Below are 18463 nucleotides of genomic sequence, written 5' to 3'. Positions count from 1 at the left end.
TGATCCCCTCTACAATCCAGAGCCTGGCTATTCTGGAATCTGTCTGTCTAAATCAATGTATATCTGACTACAGCATCGACTCATGTGATTTTTCTTTTTTATGTTTGAAACTGGTCTGTAAAACAAAACAAATACAAATCCAGTAATCCGTCGCGTATCTGACTGCGGTGGGACCAGAGTAAATACCATTTACTTTTAAAGTGTTCAAATAGATTAGTCATTTTTAGATCAGTATTCTGATTGGACGGGTTTTAAAAGTACTCTAAGCAATATGCTCCCTCCCTCTTAACCACACTGTGGATTTCACGCAATCTAGAATGACAATGTCACAGCTACTGGGAGTCACTCACCTGCTAGACTGCATTCTGAATGGGAGCGCCCGTCTTCCTTTCCACCTCCTTGCGTGCTGTTGGGAGAGCCTTCCTCTCCAGCGCCTTGCTCTCTCACGCAGATTCTCTCCAGCACCACGCTACACTCCCGCAGGCGTACAGGCTCCTGCTCAAGGATGTTTGGTTTGAAGTCCTCAGATTCTTCCTTCACTGGTTCCATGTGCTCAAACTCTACTTCAGGGGGCTCCTGTTTAATACGGACAGTTTCCAGCACCTCTTCTTGTTTCACAGGAAGGGATTCTTCCATCTGGGGGATCTCCAATTCATTGTGCTCAGCTTTAATGTCAGAGACCTCTGGCTGACTGCTGTCACATTGTATCTCACAGAGCTCCTGTTTAATGGGGAGGGAAGCCAGCCCAGAGAACTCCACTCTAATGGGGACAAGTTCAAGTTCAGGGAACTCCTCTTTAATCTGGACAGATTCCATCTTCACACTGTCCATGGCAGCAGACCGGATTCTGTTTAGTAGCTGCTGAAAAAATAATCATGTATCAATTTAAATAGTGTAATGAACGGCATTCAAGGGACAAATGCAATCTGGCATTATAGCAGGAGTGGCTTTACTATTGAAGGAACACAGAATTTCTTGTAATAAATTTATAATATCATAGGATTTTATCTGTTGAAAAAGTTTAACCCTTTGCGGCCATGTTGGACCAGGTCTGACATTACAATTTTCCCTTTCCGGTCTGATGTAACTTAAAAAAGGATGGTGAGTAAGTAGATTCAAGAAACTGCACAGAGTCCTTTTCTTCAATCAGTTGTTAGGTTTATTGAAATATGCAGGGAGTCTGGTCCCAGGTACAGGACAAACAGAATACTCGTTCTTACAATTGTTGCATGACATTAAATACCCTTCTGCATAGGTGTCTCTCTCCTCCTCTTTCTCTGACACTTAACCAATAGAAAAGGTACAACTCATTATCCTGTTACCATATATTTCATGTGCGAGTGTGTGTGTGTGTGTGTGTGTGTGTGTGATCTAGTGTGAAGACCTCTGAACTCAGTGCATTCTTCACACCCCTGGTGCCACAAAGGTCCATACATCTGGTTTTTGTCATCTTCTTGAGACCTTTTCTCTTTTGATCTATTTGAAGTCTTAGAGCCTGGCTCCTTCGGTCCCCTTGAAAACTAGCTTTATGACCCCGTCATAAACCAGCTGTATTTTCTAAGCAAAAACCTGTTAACTAGTTTTATACCCCAGTGGACTCCCCGAACGGCAAGCTTCTTTCATGTCAGGGCTGGAGATCAAAGGACTTGTTTGTACAGCCGTGTGCTGCTGGCCAGCCATTTGCTTTGACACAAAAGAATCTTTTTCAGTTGTTACAACTTCAGAGTAACTTCTCTACCATATTGCAGCTTTCATCTATCACAGCAGTGCTTGCATTTTTGGAACTAACAGTTTTTTCTATCCAATGTTAAATCACTTTTCAGAAAAATAACATGAATACAGCCGTCATTCCTCATGCGTAGCAAACTGCTATTCAATACTTGTTCCATGTTTTCCAACACGGTCCGACATCATCAAAAAGATGTCAAGCGCAGGTCTCTAGGTCATTTTTTCTCAGGAAAAAGCAGAGAAAAGCTTTCAATGGCTGAGTGAGACCGATAGCAGCCGAAAAAAAAAAAATAAGGAGGCAGATCTGTACAGATAGTCAGATAGATAGTCCCTTCAACACAGACATAACACGGACATAAACAAACAAGATACCTGCTTCCTCATCCAGCGCTCAAAGAATATCACAGACATTTGCCAAGCTTGACGTTACAGTAATAAAATAATGCCAAATGCATACTGAGTTTCTACTGAAGCTACAGTAACACTGAAATCAAATTTCATTGACAGTACAATGAAAAGTATTATAAATGTAGTAGTACTGTGCATTTTATTGACAATACGGTTGTAAGAGAGCCTGCAGCAGGGAAGCAGGAGAGAGCCCTGCACACTATTAGCGGGGGCAGGGCACAGCCCTGCTTGTATAGAGGCTTTGTATTATTAATAGAATGTATAAATATGACTGTATTATTAATAGAATGTATAAATATGACTATTATTAATAGAATGTATAAATATGACTATTATTAATAGAATGTATAAATACGACTGTATTATTAATAGAATGTATAAATATGACTGTATTATTAATAGAATGTATAAATATGACGGCGCAGCCTTGTGTTTTGTTTTGTATTTTAAAAAGATCTGATGTTTTGTTATTGTCTAAAAACCTTGTGCAGAAACAGTGAAGGAAACTGCCCAGACTGACCCAGGGTCTGTTTTGTTTATTTTAGTGTTCGTGACTTTGTTTTGTTTTAACTGTTTGATTTCACTCTGTGAGCAAGTGTTTTTGTTAAAATGTTTGTTTTTGTATTTATTTTTGTGTTTGTAAAGAAACATGACAATGTCAATATATATATATAATGTGTGTGTGTGTGTGTGTGTGTGGTGTGTGTTGATATGGTTATATAAATAAATAGCATTACACTCGCCATTTCAATGAAACTCCATACGCTCTGGAGCTTTTTATCACTGACACATCTTTCTGCAGTTGCAGCTGTAACAGGTAGCGCGGCCCAAAGCACCTGCAGGTGGAATACATCAGGATACAGGAGTCCAGGTCATGTTCTTTACAGAGCTTCATGTGTTCTGACAAAGACATTGCATTGTCCGATTCCCGAGTGTTAAAACAGGCTCAATGTGGTGTACGAATAAATCACACTGCATTTCAGGAACTCTGCATTGAAGCTCTCGATTCAGCTTCACAAGTGCTTTCCCTTTAGTATATTAACAGTTTTCAGTTTAGCATAAAATAGCATCATTTTTAAAATGTGCGGTTTATCCACTAATTGTACTACTACAGCTGGACTCAAACATTAAAGGGACACACGCGCCAGTCCTTAACTGCACTTTATTATTATTATTATTACTTATTTCTTATTGGGGGGGGGGGGGGGGGGGACATGTGCAAACCAAGTACACACACGACCATAACTACACTTTATGAGGAAATACGTTTAGTGTGTGAGTGTCAGTGACAGAAAGGGCAGAAATCAATATTTTGGAGATGATTATTGGAGGGCCAGTGCCTCTGCATGTACTAAATATTTGAAGATGCACTAAATAGTGTGTTTCTGACCCGGATGGCCTTCCACACGTGTGTGTGTGTGTGCGTGTGAGCATGTGTGTGTATGCGAGTACTAAAAGCATATTGAACACCCGACAATGCCTTAATATTTTGTGTACAGATTAGTTTTGTTACTAAGGAATTTTACCGACTGTATTAAGTTACTTTTTAATTCTGTGAAGACCTTTTTACAATAAAGACCTTAAAATGTGCCCACATTATAGTTTAATGTAAGCTCAAGTTAAGTGAGTGCGGAGTGTCTCCATATCAAAGGCTGGACTCGCTGCGAGTGGTTCATTCAGACACAGCTTAAACTGCGCAAAATAACAATTGTCATATAAATATAAGGTCGCTTCAGCACTGATTTTATCACATCCCTGTGTTATTACAGAATGTCTAATTAATACTAATTAAAAAGCCCATTAATACTCACTATATACTGTAAAAAGCCTATCGTGCTGAAAAGTCTGTATAACAGGATATGTTATGTTAAAAAAGTCCCAGGTCGTGTTATTTTGCGGTACATGTTAAAACGTGGTACACCATGTACTGCGCGTGCCCGGGCTGTGCAAATAATTTTAGCTCAGAAAAAAAGTTAACGCCCATCTGAACAAATACAAAGTACTGTTCGACCTTTAAAGTTAATTTTAATATATATATATATATATATATATATATATATATATATATATATATATATATATATATAGAGAGAGAGAGAGAGAGAGAGAGAGAGAGATTATATATATATATATATATATATAACCAATTCAGCAAATATGTGACTAACTGATGAGCAACAAATTGTGTTATCTAACATTGTAAACATGTACAATTTTGTGGGTGAACCACAGTTTGTCTTATTCCTAGTGATTTGTGCAGCAGTCAATCACAACACTGACAGCGTACCATTTTTTGACGTCACACGGATCAAGTTTTGGTACCAGTACCACATTCTGATGATGTACCACTTTCTGCACCTACACCGGCTTTCAGCCACTTCCTGTAGCGCGACACTCTAAATACCTTTTCTCAAAATAACGAAAACAACCGCGTCTATATCATTTAGTTTAAAACAACCGCGTCTGTATCATTTAGTTTAAAACAACCGCGTCTATATCATTTAGTTTAAAACAACCGCGTCTGTATCATTTAGTTTAAAACAACCGCGTCTGTATCATTTAGTTTAAAACAACCGCGTCTGTATCATTTAGTTTAAAACAACCGCGTCTGTATCATTTAGTTTAAGGCATCTGCAGTTAAAATAAATAAATAAATAATAAAATAGAGTAATCAAGAACATTATGTTAGGGCAGCAGTGTGGAGTAGTGGTTAGGGCTGTGGACTCTTGACCGGAGGGTTGTGGGTTCAATCCCCGGTGGGGTACACTGCTGCTGTACCCTTGAGCAAGGTACTTTACCTAGATTGCTCCAGTAAAAACCCAACTGTATAAATGGGTAATTGTATGTAAAAATAATGTGATATCTGTATAATGTGAAATAATGTATAATGTGATATGTTGTAACAATTGTAAGTCGCCCTGGATAAGGGCGTCTGCTAAGAAATAAATAATAATAATAATATGTTTTATAAAGTCATTAACACAGACAGACGTGCTTATCTCTCAGCGCGCAATGCGTTTCCATGTAGTTTATATTCAATATGAATCTACAATCACGTGTAGTTTCGTACAGTATCTGTTCAGTTCAGTCGGGATTTATCCCAGACACTAGGAGAGCATCGAGAGGTTGCGCGCATCCGAGTTCAGCAGGTTAAACCACATCAACACCGCGCTGACATTACTAGCTACCCATGACGAGAACATCACATACCTGCGCTGCACAGAAACACTGACCGGCTGAAAAACCCGCGGCTAACAGCAAAACACCACTGCGTCGAGAACAACGAAACACCAATTAAAAACAACAACATGGAACTCACTTTTTTTTTTTTTTATCGTCCTCGCCTTGTCAAGTGGCGCGCAACAAAATGTTAAATAAATTAAAAACAACTGTGCAGGGCTGAGTCGGTTTTTTTTTTCTTTTCTTTTAAATTTCAGGCGTTTGTCGTTGTTTTTATTCTCTTTGAAAATGCGCTGAGGTATGACTCTGCCTGCGCTCTAGTAACTCCTAAAAATCCTGCGTCGCCAGCGGGAGTCTGCCTCTGACGTCACCGCCTGCGTAGACGGAGCTGGGACAGATTTAGGAGGTTTCCCAGCGCGGTCCACTGAGCAAACATAGCGACCAACTTCATTGATTTTGCCATTGCAGAAGAGATAGAAGCAATTGAGTTTCCCTTCGTGCTCCACCACCTTCAGCAATTACAGCAACCTCAGAAAAGGTCAAACGATGTAGACAGCACAAATACATTTTTCATTAGTTGTCTATTTTATTAGCCTTTGTACAATTAATTAAATGCTACATTTTACACAAATACATATACGTCCCATAATGATTGCATTTACTATAAGGATAAACAAAATGCAACAGAAAATATAACTGCATAAAGTGATGGAGTCCAGTAACCAAACTAGTATATCCAGTGGTACTATTAGTTCACTGACATTCTTAATTAAAATATGTTCTATATATATGGCTTCTGATTACAAACAAACACAAGTGAACTCTCCCTACAATACAGTTTAGAAACATGCACACACATAACTCACCTTTTGGTTGCACTGGGCTCTGGCTCTTCAGTACATCACTGAAAAGCCTACTGGCATATTTAAGATCTGCATGAAATAGGATGAGCAAAGATTAGTGGATATATAACTGTGGCATTACATGAAGTCGGAATATGCATTGTATCAAGAGGAGCTAACAGGTCTGGTAAAGGGTTAGGGTTAAGGTTAGGGTTTGTCTAAACAAATACCAATGCAAATGCACAACAACAAAAGGCTGTAGTTATCGTATTACAGGGTTGTTGTAGTTATCGTATTACAGGGTTGTTGTAGTTATTGTATTACAGGGTTGTTGTAGTTATCGTATTACAGGGTTGTTGTAGTTATTGTATTACAGGGTTGTTGTAGTTATCGTATTACAGGGTTGTTGTAGTTATCGTATTACAGGGTTGTTGTAGTTATTGTATTACAGGGTTGTTGTAGTTATTGTATTACAGGGTTGTTGTAGTTATCGTATTACAGGGTTGTTGTAATTATCGTATTCCAGGGTTGTTGTAGTTATCGTATTACAGGGTTGTTGTAGTTATTGTATTACAGGGTTGTTGTAGTTATTGTATTCCAGGGTTGTTGTAGTTATTGTATTCCAGGGTTGTTGTAGTTATTGTATTACAGGGTTGTTGTAGTTATCGTATTACAGGGTTGTTGTAGTTATTGTATTACAGGGTTGTTGTAGTTATTGTATTACAGGGTTGTTGTAGTTATCGTATTACAGGGTTGTTGTAGTTATTGTATTACAGGGTTGTTGTAGTTATCGTATTACAGGGTTGTTGTAGTTATCGTATTACAGGGTTGTTGTAGTTATTGTATTACAGGGTTGTTGTAGTTATTGTATTACAGGGTTGTTGTAGTTATTGTATTCCAGGGTTGTTGTAGTTATCGTATTACAGGGTTGTTGTAGTTATTGTATTACAGGGTTGTTGTAGTTATTGTATTACAGGGTTGTTATAGTTATCGTATTACAGGGTTGTTGTAGTTATTGTATTACAGGGTTGTTGTAGTTATTGTATTACAGGGTTGTTGTAGTTATCGTATTACAGGGTTGTTGTAGTTATCGTATTACAGGGTTGTTGTAGTTATCGTATTACAGGGTTGTTGTAGTTATTGTATTACAGGGTTGTTGTAGTTATTGTATTACAGGGTTGTTGTAGTTATTGTATTACAGGGTTGTTGTAGTTATCGTATTACAGGGTTGTTGTAGTTATCGTATTACAGGGTTGTTGTAGTTATTGTATTACAGGGTTGTTGTAGTTATTGTATTCCAGGGTTGTTGTAGTCATTGTAATCCAGGGTTGTTGTAGTTATCGTATTTCAGGGTTGTTGTAGTTATTGTATTCCAGGGTTGTGAAGATGACAGGTGGTCTCTGTAAAACATTTCTCTCATGTTCCTTATAACAGCTTTCGATGTCTTCAAGAACATATTTGTTGTAGTAGTTATAGTGACAAATCAAACATGAACACACAACATCACTGATACACATCATGTAAGTTTCAATAATGCATTCTTAAATGGGGTTTAGTTTATTATCAGTATTAATATTTCGTACTTGACTGAATTCTTTCCTTCTCTGCAGGTGTAATAGTTGCCATGCCATCAGTGAGTGTAATATCCAGCTTTTCCATTATGGATGCTCACCAGGGAAGTGGCTGCCACTAACATAGCTTTTATAGACACAGATACACACAGGTGGGTTGAATGAATCACTCAGGATAACAACGTGGCTTTATCACACTTTAACCATTCAGGTGTGTTTTAAGTACATGTGGGTTACTTGTTAGTATATTATTAAATGTGATAATTATGGATAACTACTTTCACAGGAGAAAGCTTATGTACTTTCATATCTATTCTGAAAGTGACATTTAGCTTACAACATTAGCACATATTTTATATGTGTATGTATGTGTACATTAGACCAAATACATTCCAAACCAACAGTTAACCGGTAAGGGCATCATTTGAAGTCTGCTTTACCTTTATTGTTTGTAGTTTAATCAATAGACAGCAATAAGAACAGGAACACTATACATGTCATTTAATAAACTAGAGCAATGTAACCTGCTCTGCAAGCTGTACTGGAAATGCCTGTATAAATAAACACACACACACACATACACACATATATAGTAACATTGTCATGTCTGTGAAGCAGGACTCAGGGGAAACGCTGTTAATTCTTAATACAGGTTTATTTGAAAATAAAAGAAAGAGGGGATTCCTGTGGAGCTGCAACAACAAATAATCTGGACAGCAGCAGGACAAAACAAGACAGACAAGATAAACGAACTGGACAGACAACAAATCCTGCATTGCTGCAGGTGTCCAGATTGTTATTATTATTTTATTATAGGTCTGTTCAAGCATGTTAAGTCATGTACATCGGTTTTACTAGTTACGTCCGAGAATTTAATGCAAACACATAATATATACACATGTATGTCGTTTACAATAATAGGTTGTAATTTATACAAGCTGTTTTCGCATGTATTTCACACCCCACACCAGGTGGCGGTATCCCCTTCACTAATCCTGCACATGGCTCTCAAAGCCCCTCTTGCACGGCTGGCGCTCTTCCATTGTTTATAGGGCGGGTCTGCGCAGACTCAACACCCAGAGCACGCGTCACCTCTGCTGTCAGTTCTGGCTGCGGCCAAGCAGTTTGCCTTACTGGGACAGGTGTTGTGCGCGCAGACCCACGTCATTTGACGCAAAGTCGATGCAGGCTCCCAAAAGCTTGCGCTACTAGAACGCAGCGACTGGCTTGGTTTTTGGGATGGAACTTTTTATTATTATTATTAGTTTATTTAGCAGACACCTTTATCCAAGGCAACTTACAGAGACTAGGGTGTGTGAACTGTGCATCAGCTGCAGAGTCACTTACAATTACATCTCAACTGAAAGACGGAGCACAAGGAGGTTAAGTGACTTCTCTTTGAAAAGACGCTGAGGTATGACACAGGTCCCATTTTGGGGATGGAACTGCTTAACAGTCCCGCTTTTTTATTGGTTCTTGTCTGTCAGAGGAATATGATGTCAACAGGAGTGGGAAAGCTTGGAGGCATTGTGGCATAGTGGTTAGGGCTCTGGACTCTTGACCAGAGGGTTGTGGGTTCAATCCCCAGTGGGGGACACTGCTGCTGTTCCCTTGAGTGAGGTACTTTACCTAAATTGCTCCAGTAAAAACCCAACTGTATAAATGGGGAATTGTATGTAAAAATAATGTGTAAAAATAATGTGTAAGTTGTCCTGGATAAGGGCGTCTGCTAAGAAATAAATAATAATAACATTGTGATAAGAGAGAGAGAAGCCATTAGGTGACTTTCATGTGATTTGATTGGCTCTTGTAATGCTTTATTGCATATTTCCCCAATTACCCCTTGTTCTCTATTCATTGCTTTCATTCCCCTTAACTCAAAAGCTACTTATATATATATATATATATATATATATATAGTAACAAACTCCTGTCCACCGACGAGCACAGACACGTAGAGATTGCAGGCAAGTAACTTTTATTTACAATATTCAGACACAACAGACTCTTTGAATCACTGAATGCCCTGTACGGGACACTAACTGTCTCACTTCTTCGCCCCTCTCTATCTAGTATAGAATACCAAGTCCTACAGGTCGGAGCCTGTAGAAGTCCGCTCCCGAGGAAGGGTCAGCGTAGACTCTCCCAGTGGTATGAGCTTTGTAATCCACGTAGTCCAACCGCTCCCTCCCCTGGTGTAGTCCTGCAACACGGGTAAGTATCCACAGACTCCTCACTCACTGCAGTCTCTCTGACACAGAGGTAAGGACAGCACCGACTCCCTCTGCTGGAGCCTCGCTGCAACACAGGAACAGGTAAGGACAGCGCCGACTCCCGCTGCTGGAGTCTCGCTGCAACACAGGTAACAGGTAAGGACAGCGCCGACTCCCTCTGCTGGAGTCTCGCTGCAACACAGGTAACAGGTAAGGACAGCGCCGACTCCCTCTGCTGGAGTCTCGCTGCAACACAGGTAACAGGTAAGGACAGCGCCGACTCCCTCTGCTGGAGTCTCGCTGCAACACAGGTAACAGGTAAGGACAGCGCCGACTCCCTCTGCTGGAGTCTCGCTGCAACACAGGTAACAGGTAAGGACAGCGCCGACTCCCTCTGCTGGAGTCTCGCTGCAACACAGGTAACAGGTAAGAACAGCGCCGACTCCCTCTGCTGGAGTCTCGCTGCAACACAGGTAACAGGTAAGAACAGCGCCGACTCCCTCTGCTGGAGTCTCGCTGCAACACAGGTAACAGGTAAGGACAGCACCGACTCCCTCTGCTGGAGTCTCGCTGCAACACAGGTAACAGGTAAGAACAGCGCCGACTCCCTCTGCTGGAGTCTCGCTGCAACACAGGTAACAGGTAAGGACAGCGCCGACTCCCTCTGCTGGAGTCCCGCTGCAACACAGGTAACAGGTAAGGACAGCACCGACTCCCTCGGCTGGAGTCTCGCTGCAACACAGGTAACAAACAACGGGAAGACTCTTGGCTGGGGTATGTAATGGGGCCCTGAATAACAGCTCCTGGATGGCCACTCCTGTGTCCCACCTCCCGAGCAAGACGTGCCCAACGGCGTTGATGACTATATCCAGACTGTGGGGAAGAACCCCGGCAGCCAGTGTCCTGGGAGGTTCCAGAGCACCCCTGTGTAAAACGTGCTTATTTCCTGTCACAATAAACTGTGTCCTGCAAACCAAACTGTTGTTTCAGTCCGCTTTCTTTCCCTTTTATTTCTACCCGCTGCTCCTGCAGCGCGTACTCATACAATCCCTTTCCAGGTCCCGGATACTCCACACAGACACACAGACGGCCGCTGTGACGGTTCTCAACCGTCACGGAAGCTGCGGAACTGCTTTACTTAACACTGAGGAGCGGCGTTCGTACAAACGTTTAAATAAAACAAATTACCCTCGTAAAACAAAAGGCTACCTCACCAAGAGGAAAAACGCTCACAATTTAAACAAAACAAAACTCTTGTTCATCAAACAAAACACGTTCACTTTACCTTGCAAAGTTTTCTAACACTCTATATTTTTCTGGGTATTTCCTGCAGGACAATCCGGCGGTGCTCCCCACGATCACACCCGTCCTGTCCTACCCTACTTCCTTATATACCCCAGGAACCCCGCCCTACCAATTAGTGCTCCGGTTCCTGGGTGCTGTTTGTTTCATTTTCCGTAGTAGCGCCACCATTTCTTAAAGGCGACGTTACTTCTTTCTTACAATATATATATATATGGCAGTTCATTAAAGCAAATGTTTTCCTTTATCAAATGTTAATATTAAAACCCATTTTTGATAAAGAACATGGTATTCCTATAAAAGGACATCTTATTTGCTTATGTAATGTCCATCAATATATAGTCATGCGTAGGGGTTTATCAGACCTCACTTATGAGTTTTAAGAGACCATGCCCTTCAACAGCTTCAAATAAGCATTCCTTGCCTATCCATGACAGTTTAAACTGGCTATAGATGGTGATTAAATAGTTTTATATGCAAATATAATGCAAATTAAATACATTGTAAATTAGTAATGATTCCATCGAGTGAGAGATTACAGACATTCTTCTGCAAAGTACAAGCAACGTGTAAAAATGAGCCCCTCAACCATTTACTGTAAAGTCCTTCCTAATTGGAAACATTTACACTTGTAACGACCCACAGGCAGTCCTGATCGGATATGATCCATGACCTTTTATGTCATATCTCGGCCGTCCAATAACTAATCTATTTTTTTTTTTGCGTGGGTCATATCCATGACTACGGGTCACGTCTCCATATAATTGGTTTAGGGCTAGGATGGGTGGGACGTATAATATTATAATACAAGGATAAAATCAAAGTAGACGTCAAAATGTCAGAATTCCTCTAGAGGAAAATGTACTTGAACTTTGACCCATTCGACTCCTCGAGATCACTTTGCAGTGAGATTGGTAGAACTGAGCACCACACAATGCATTCACTTCAGTTGTGTAGATTCCAAAACACACCCTTTTAATGATGTAATTTATGACCCCTCCTCACTATACCTATACGTGGCAAGTCTCCAGGCCTCATACACACATTCCTTTGCATGTGTTATCTCTGAGATTCTCCCATCCCCCATGCAAGCAAGCAAAGCAGAGCTGTAAAACCCCCTACACAAATGCCCATAAATGGTCATATTTGCTCTCCCTCTAGTCAAACTGCAATTTATTGAGACAGACCCTACACTCTGTGCTCAATATCTCTCCATTGAAAGTACCATACATTCCAAATATGAACGTGGTGATTGATTATCTGTCTTTAGGCCGTGCTGGAGATACCCTTATATTATTATTATATATTTCTTAGCAGACGCCCTTATCCAGGGCGACTTACAATTGTTACAAGATGTCACATTATTTCACATTATACAGATATCATATTATTTTTACATATAATTACCCATTTATACAGTTGTTTTTTTACTGGAGCAATCTAGGTAAAGTACCTTGCTCAAGGGTACAGCAGCAGTGTCCCCCACCTGGGATTGAACCCATGACCCTCCAGTCAAGAGTCCAGAGCCCTAACCACTACTCCACACTGCTGTCATGGTAGACTTGTTTTCTAGATTCGACTCGGCCGTACCCACTAGAGAGCAGACCACACAGACCACAATAAAAGCTCCATAGAAAGCCATAATTCAGCTTTTTGGATGTCCGGAGCATATCCACTCCGACCGTGGGGCTGCATTCGAGTCAGAATTGGTGCAAGAACTAAGCAGGTTGTATGGCTTTTGGAAAAGCTGCACTACCCCGTACCATCCACAAGGGAACGGGGCTTGTGAGAGTCTTAATCAAAACTTTTGTGTTTGTTAGCATCTTTGAGAGAGGATGTGATGTTTGGATGCCACGCCCATCTCCCTGTGGATCTAGTAACCAGAACAATACCGACACGGAATCCCCAGACCTTGAGAGGATGGATCTGTTCCTTCATTTGGTTAAAGCTTTGAACACGGAAGGACCCGTATTGTACGGTATCGTGAGTGTTTTGTTTGTTTTGTATAATTGTTATTATTAGACGGCTGACACGTTCTGGAGCTGTCGCCAGAGGCCAGCACTTACCTGGAACATCCCTGCACTGGAGCATGATCAATTGTATTTACAGCACGAGCACTACTGCACTCACTGAGGACTGGTGACCGTGTATGTGTTTTGAATACCGTGTACATGTTTGGGGCTGCCCCGTGAATTAAATATACAGAGCAGTACACATCATTGTGTATTCCCTGTATCTCATTATTATTTCTGTTGGTCGGGTGTTCAGAGGTGGAGTGAGAGAGCGAGATAGTAAGAATTGAAACTGAAATTAAAACTAAAGAATTAACAATTGCTATGCATGCTGTCATTACACCAGCTCGCACTGGCATTACACCAGCGTGCTGTCATTACACCAGCGTGCTGTCATTACACCAGCGTGCTGTCATTACACCAACGCGACACTGGCATTACACCAGCGCGCACTGGCATTACACCAGCGTGCACTGGCATTACGTTTTATTTAGTGTTCGCTTTATTTTGTGTTTTGTTTGTCTGTTTTGGGCACCGTGCCATTTTATTTTGCAAAGTGTTTTGTTTGTTTGTTTAAATCTTTTATTTGCAATAATCTTGCTCACGCCAGCCTACAGTATAACTATCAGGAATAGATGAGGAGTAATTGACCAATGCAATCCAATAATATCCATGTTAAGTTGTTGAAGGGCACGGGTCTCTTAAAACCCATAAGTTAAACAGCAGATATAGGCCTTTTTGTATTTTTTATTTATTTATTTGCATGTGATAGGTTTATAAAATATGTTGAATTCCACCATTCTATTCATATTGAGGTCTGATAAACCGCTACACATGACTATATATTGATGGACATTACATAAGCTAATGAGATGTACTTTTTTTGGAATACCATGTTCCTTCTCAAAAATGTATTTTAATATTAACCTTTAATAATCTATTTCAGTGTGATGCAGCTTCTTCATTGTAATAAATAAATACACTTTTAAAAAAATTTGATTTCTGTTTCTTCTTAAAACAAAATTTGGGGAGAGTCAAAAAATTTTCAAACTTTGATTCATGTACTAAAGGTTATTCTTAAATGAATTCACTGTCCAGTTCTGTTGTACATTTTATGGTAAACTGAGCATGACCTAGAAACTGGGCTGTCATGTGTAAGAGCAGAACATCCCATAAACTCGTCTGAATTCGGAACATCAGAGCAGCCAAGAATTTGGGATGTTATCAGAAAACCAGAGCAGGCCAGAATTTGGGACATAGCCTCAGAACAGGGGCAGTGTATATGTAAAACTGTGATTACATCAGAGATAAACTAATGTATCCTGTAACAAAACTGAAATAGTGCAGTATATAGATTTGCAATTAAAATAAATCATGCAAACGATAAGAAGTAGTAAGGTATAGTCAGTAAAACATTTTTTTTTAACTCAATTTCATTGCAGAATGTTCTTTGGTTGTTTATTTGAGATGGTGATTGTTTTTTAAAACACTTTATTAACTGTATGACTGGGGGAAGCAAATCTAAATGTAATGATGCTTTTTATATGTGGCTGTTTTGTGTTGTATTCAAATCTAAATGTAATGATGCTTTTTATATGTGTCTGTTTTGTGTTGTATTCAAATCTAAATGTAATGATGCTTTTTATATGTGTCTGTTTTGTGTTGTATTCAAATCTAAATGTAATGATGCTTTTTATATGTGGCTGTTTTGTGTTGTATTCAAATCTAAATGTAATGATGCTTTTTATATGTGTCTGTTTTGTGTTGTATTCAAATCTAAATGTAATGATGCTTTTTATATGTGTCTGTTTTGTGTTGTATTCAAATCTAAATGTAATGATGCTTTTTATATATTGTTATATAGTTTCCTTATTGCACCCTAAACCAGTTCCTAACTGCGGACGCGCATGTACACCAGATATACACATACTGTCAATTCTCATGAAAATGAATATCAAGGGACCAGCAAAAAAAGTGTTATCAGTAATTCTGATTATCAGCAGTCTCAAATGCATATGGTCAGTTTGTATTGAAGTTACAGTGAGACTGAAATCAAATCTCAATTACAGTACAATGAAAAGCATATCAATGTAAATACTGTGCATTCTATTGAAAATACAGCTGTAAGTGAACTTTTAAAAAGTATACATGGCAAATGAACTGCTGTTGAAATGTGCATGTCCCAGCTGCTGTGCTCATTCCTCAGGGTGTGTCTCATAGTGATTCCAGATTCAGGCACATTCTGATCACAGGCATTTTTAAAGCACAGAAGCAAGGCGTCCTCAGCATCAGGTATTGAGCAAATCAGAAACGCTGACAACTTGCATGCAGTTTGCTGTTCACAGGCCTGTATTATTGTATCCCGTTATTTCAGAACGGTTTTCAAAGTGCTTGTGGGAATGTTGAAATCTGCAGCAGCATCTTTCTTTTTCTTGTACGGGGCTGCATTATCCATCGCTTTCAGCACCTCCACTTGTCTTCAAGGAGCGCACGTATTTGTGTGAGCAGCATGGCAACTCGAAATGCATCATGGGAACTGAAGTCCCGAAACGACACTAAAATACAGAACAGAGATGCTAATGTGGATGCAAGTGAATACATTTCCCACAATCCTTTACACTCAGCTGTTTGAACTAGGATGTTTTATTTTATTCACATTTCTTCCCTGGGAAGGCTCCAAAATAATTTGCATCTGCGTTAAATGAGTAGCTCTCTCTTCTTACTGAAAACCTAACCCTAGCACAAAGGATTATTCATCTTCAACCTCTCACCTTGGAGTCCAGGTGCAACATGATCTTTTTTATTCAGGGATTACAGGATAAAACCCTGCAGACGGTTGCCCACTAAGGACGGTGCAGTCTTCTCTCTGGGATGCTACATACCAGGGTCGGGATAGTCGTTCCATCAATTTATTTATTTTTAAGTCTATGCAGTTTAAATGCTAAACCCTGATACTGATTCCCCACACTGAGTTATCAATTTCTCCTGACTCGTCCATCAGATGAGGTGCGGAATAGTTTCCTTTCTGCATATTCCCGCTCCCAGGCAATGACTGGGATCGGGAATATGCAGAAAGGAAGGGATGCAGTAGGGATTCAAGGAAATGCATGCACATGGATTAGGGAGTGGTTAACATGTAGAAAACAGAAAGTACTGATTAGAGGAGAAACCTCAAAATGGAGCAAGGTAACCAGTGGTGTAACTAAATCATTAATTTACATTAATGATTTAGATTCTGGTATAGTAAGCAAACTTGTTAAATTTGCAGACGACATAAAAATAGGAGGAGTGGCAAACACTGTTGCAGCAGCAAAGGTCATTCAAAATGATCAAGACAGCATTCAGAACTGGGCAGACAGATGGCAAATGACATTTAATAGAGAAAAGTGTAAAGTATTGCATGCAGGCAATAAAAATGTGCATTATAAATATCATATGGGAGATACTGAAATTGAAGAAGGGATCTATGAAAAAGACCTAGGAGTTTATGTTGACTCGGAAATGTCTTCATCTAGACAATGTGGGGAAGCTATAAAAAAGGCCAACAAGATGCTGGGATATATTGTGAGAAGTGCTGAATTTAAAGCAAGGGAAGTAATGTTAAAACTTTACAATGCATTAGTAAGACCTCATTTAGAATATTGTGTTCAGTTCTGGTCACCTCGATACAAAAAGGATATTGCTGCTCTAGAAAGAGTGCAAAGAAGAGCTACCAGAATTATCACGGGTTTAAAAGGCATGTCATATGCAGACAGGCTAAAATAATTGAATCTCTTCAGTCTTGACGAAAGAAGACTACGCGGTGATCTGATTCAAACATTCAAAATCCTAAAAGGTATTGACAGTGTCGACCCAGGGGACTTTTTCGACCTGAAAAAAGAAACAAGGACCAGGGGTCACAAATGGAGATTAGATAAAGGGGCATTCAGAACAGAAAATAGAAGGCACTTTTTTACACAGAGAATTGTGAGGGTCTGGAACCAACTCCCCAGTAATGTTATTGAAGCTGACACCCTGGGATCCTTCAAGAAGCTGCTCGATGAGATTCTAGGATCAGTAAGCTACTAACAACCAAACGAGCAAGATGGGCTGAATGGCCTCCTCTCGTTGTTAAACTTTCTTATGTTCTTATGACTGCATTGACAGCCTGAGTTAAACTGACAGCAGAGAAGCCTCTTGTGACGTGTCCGCGTCTCCGCCCACTTTCTGACACAATCAGAGTTTAAGTTCTTGAAGAGCATTTTGACCATTTAAAAATCAAGCTCTTAGAGTGAAACACAAAACAGTAAATTACACAGGAACTCATAATGCAAGGTTAAGGTTTCGTTCTGAATTAACATGGACTTTGTCACCGTTGTGAATTCGCTGGTGTGAATTCAGAGCTCCTGCCTGACGGAAGTGCTTGCCACAGTCAGAGCACCAATACGGTTTCTCTCCTGAATGAATTTGTTGATGTACTCGAAGGTCATTTTTAGTACGGAAAATCTTCCCACAGTCAGAGCAGTGACACGGTTTTTCTCCCGTGTGAATTTGTCGGTGTGTAAGAAGGTTGTTTTTAAAACGGAAACTCTTCCCACAGTCAGAGCAGCAATACAGCTTCTCTCCTGTGTGAATTCTCTGGTGTTTTTTCATGTCTCCTGAAAAACGGAAACTCTTCCCACAGTCAGAGCAGAGATATGGTTTCTCTCCAGTGTGACTTTGCTGGTGTTTTTTCATGTATCCTGAAAAACTGAAACTCTTCCCACAGTCAGAGCAGCAATACAGGTTATATCCTATATGCATTTGCTGGTGGGCTTTCAGGGCTTCTGTGTAACTGAAACTCATCCCACAGTCAGAGCAGCGAAATGGTTTCTCTCCAGTGTGAATTCGTTGGTGCTTTTTCATGTCTCCTGAATGACTGAAACTCTTCCCACAGTCAGAGAAGCGATACAGTTTTTAGGGCATGTGGCTAGGTGGTGAAGTGGATTAAAGTGTGTGCATTGTAGCTGTGGGGTTTACTCTGGGTTACACCAGTTTAAAAATGCAAAGTTAAACTTAAAGCCTTTCTGTGTGAAAGCAAAGTCAGTAAAGACTGATGCTGGTGAAACTGAGCCCTGGGATCAAAATCTGACTGTGAAGTTCTCCTGTAATGTTTCAGGTCTATTTCCCCTGACAAACCCTACAATATATCTTTCTCCTCAGCATTAGATTACAATGATATCTTTCTC

At 40.1% G+C, this 18463-nt stretch overlaps 1 protein-coding gene and 1 pseudogene across 1 annotated transcript; both read right to left on the bottom strand.

The window, feature by feature from the left end:
• LOC131706965 (zinc finger protein 883-like) overlaps positions 1-18463 on the bottom strand; it is a 59700-nt pseudogene that overhangs the window by 5740 nt on the left and 35497 nt on the right.
• Positions 17296-18235, bottom strand: LOC117964884 (gastrula zinc finger protein XlCGF9.1-like). Its single transcript, XM_059009012.1, has one exon. It carries the CDS (start codon positions 18138-18140, stop codon positions 17559-17561), a length of 582 nt encoding a protein of 193 aa, XP_058864995.1. The 5' UTR covers positions 18141-18235; the 3' UTR covers positions 17296-17558.

This window comes from Acipenser ruthenus, chromosome 38 (assembly GCF_902713425.1).
Source record: "Acipenser ruthenus chromosome 38, fAciRut3.2 maternal haplotype, whole genome shotgun sequence".
In the NCBI taxonomy this organism is placed as follows: domain Eukaryota; kingdom Metazoa; phylum Chordata; class Actinopteri; order Acipenseriformes; family Acipenseridae; genus Acipenser; species Acipenser ruthenus.
Note: the sequence above shows the minus strand (reverse complement) of the source record. Positions and strands in the feature narration are given on the sequence as shown.

Excerpts from the sequence above, each read along its gene's own strand:
- LOC117964884 (XM_059009012.1), bottom strand. The coding sequence starts at position 18,140 with ATGAAAAAGCACCAACGAATTCACACTGGAGAGAAACCATTTCGCTGC.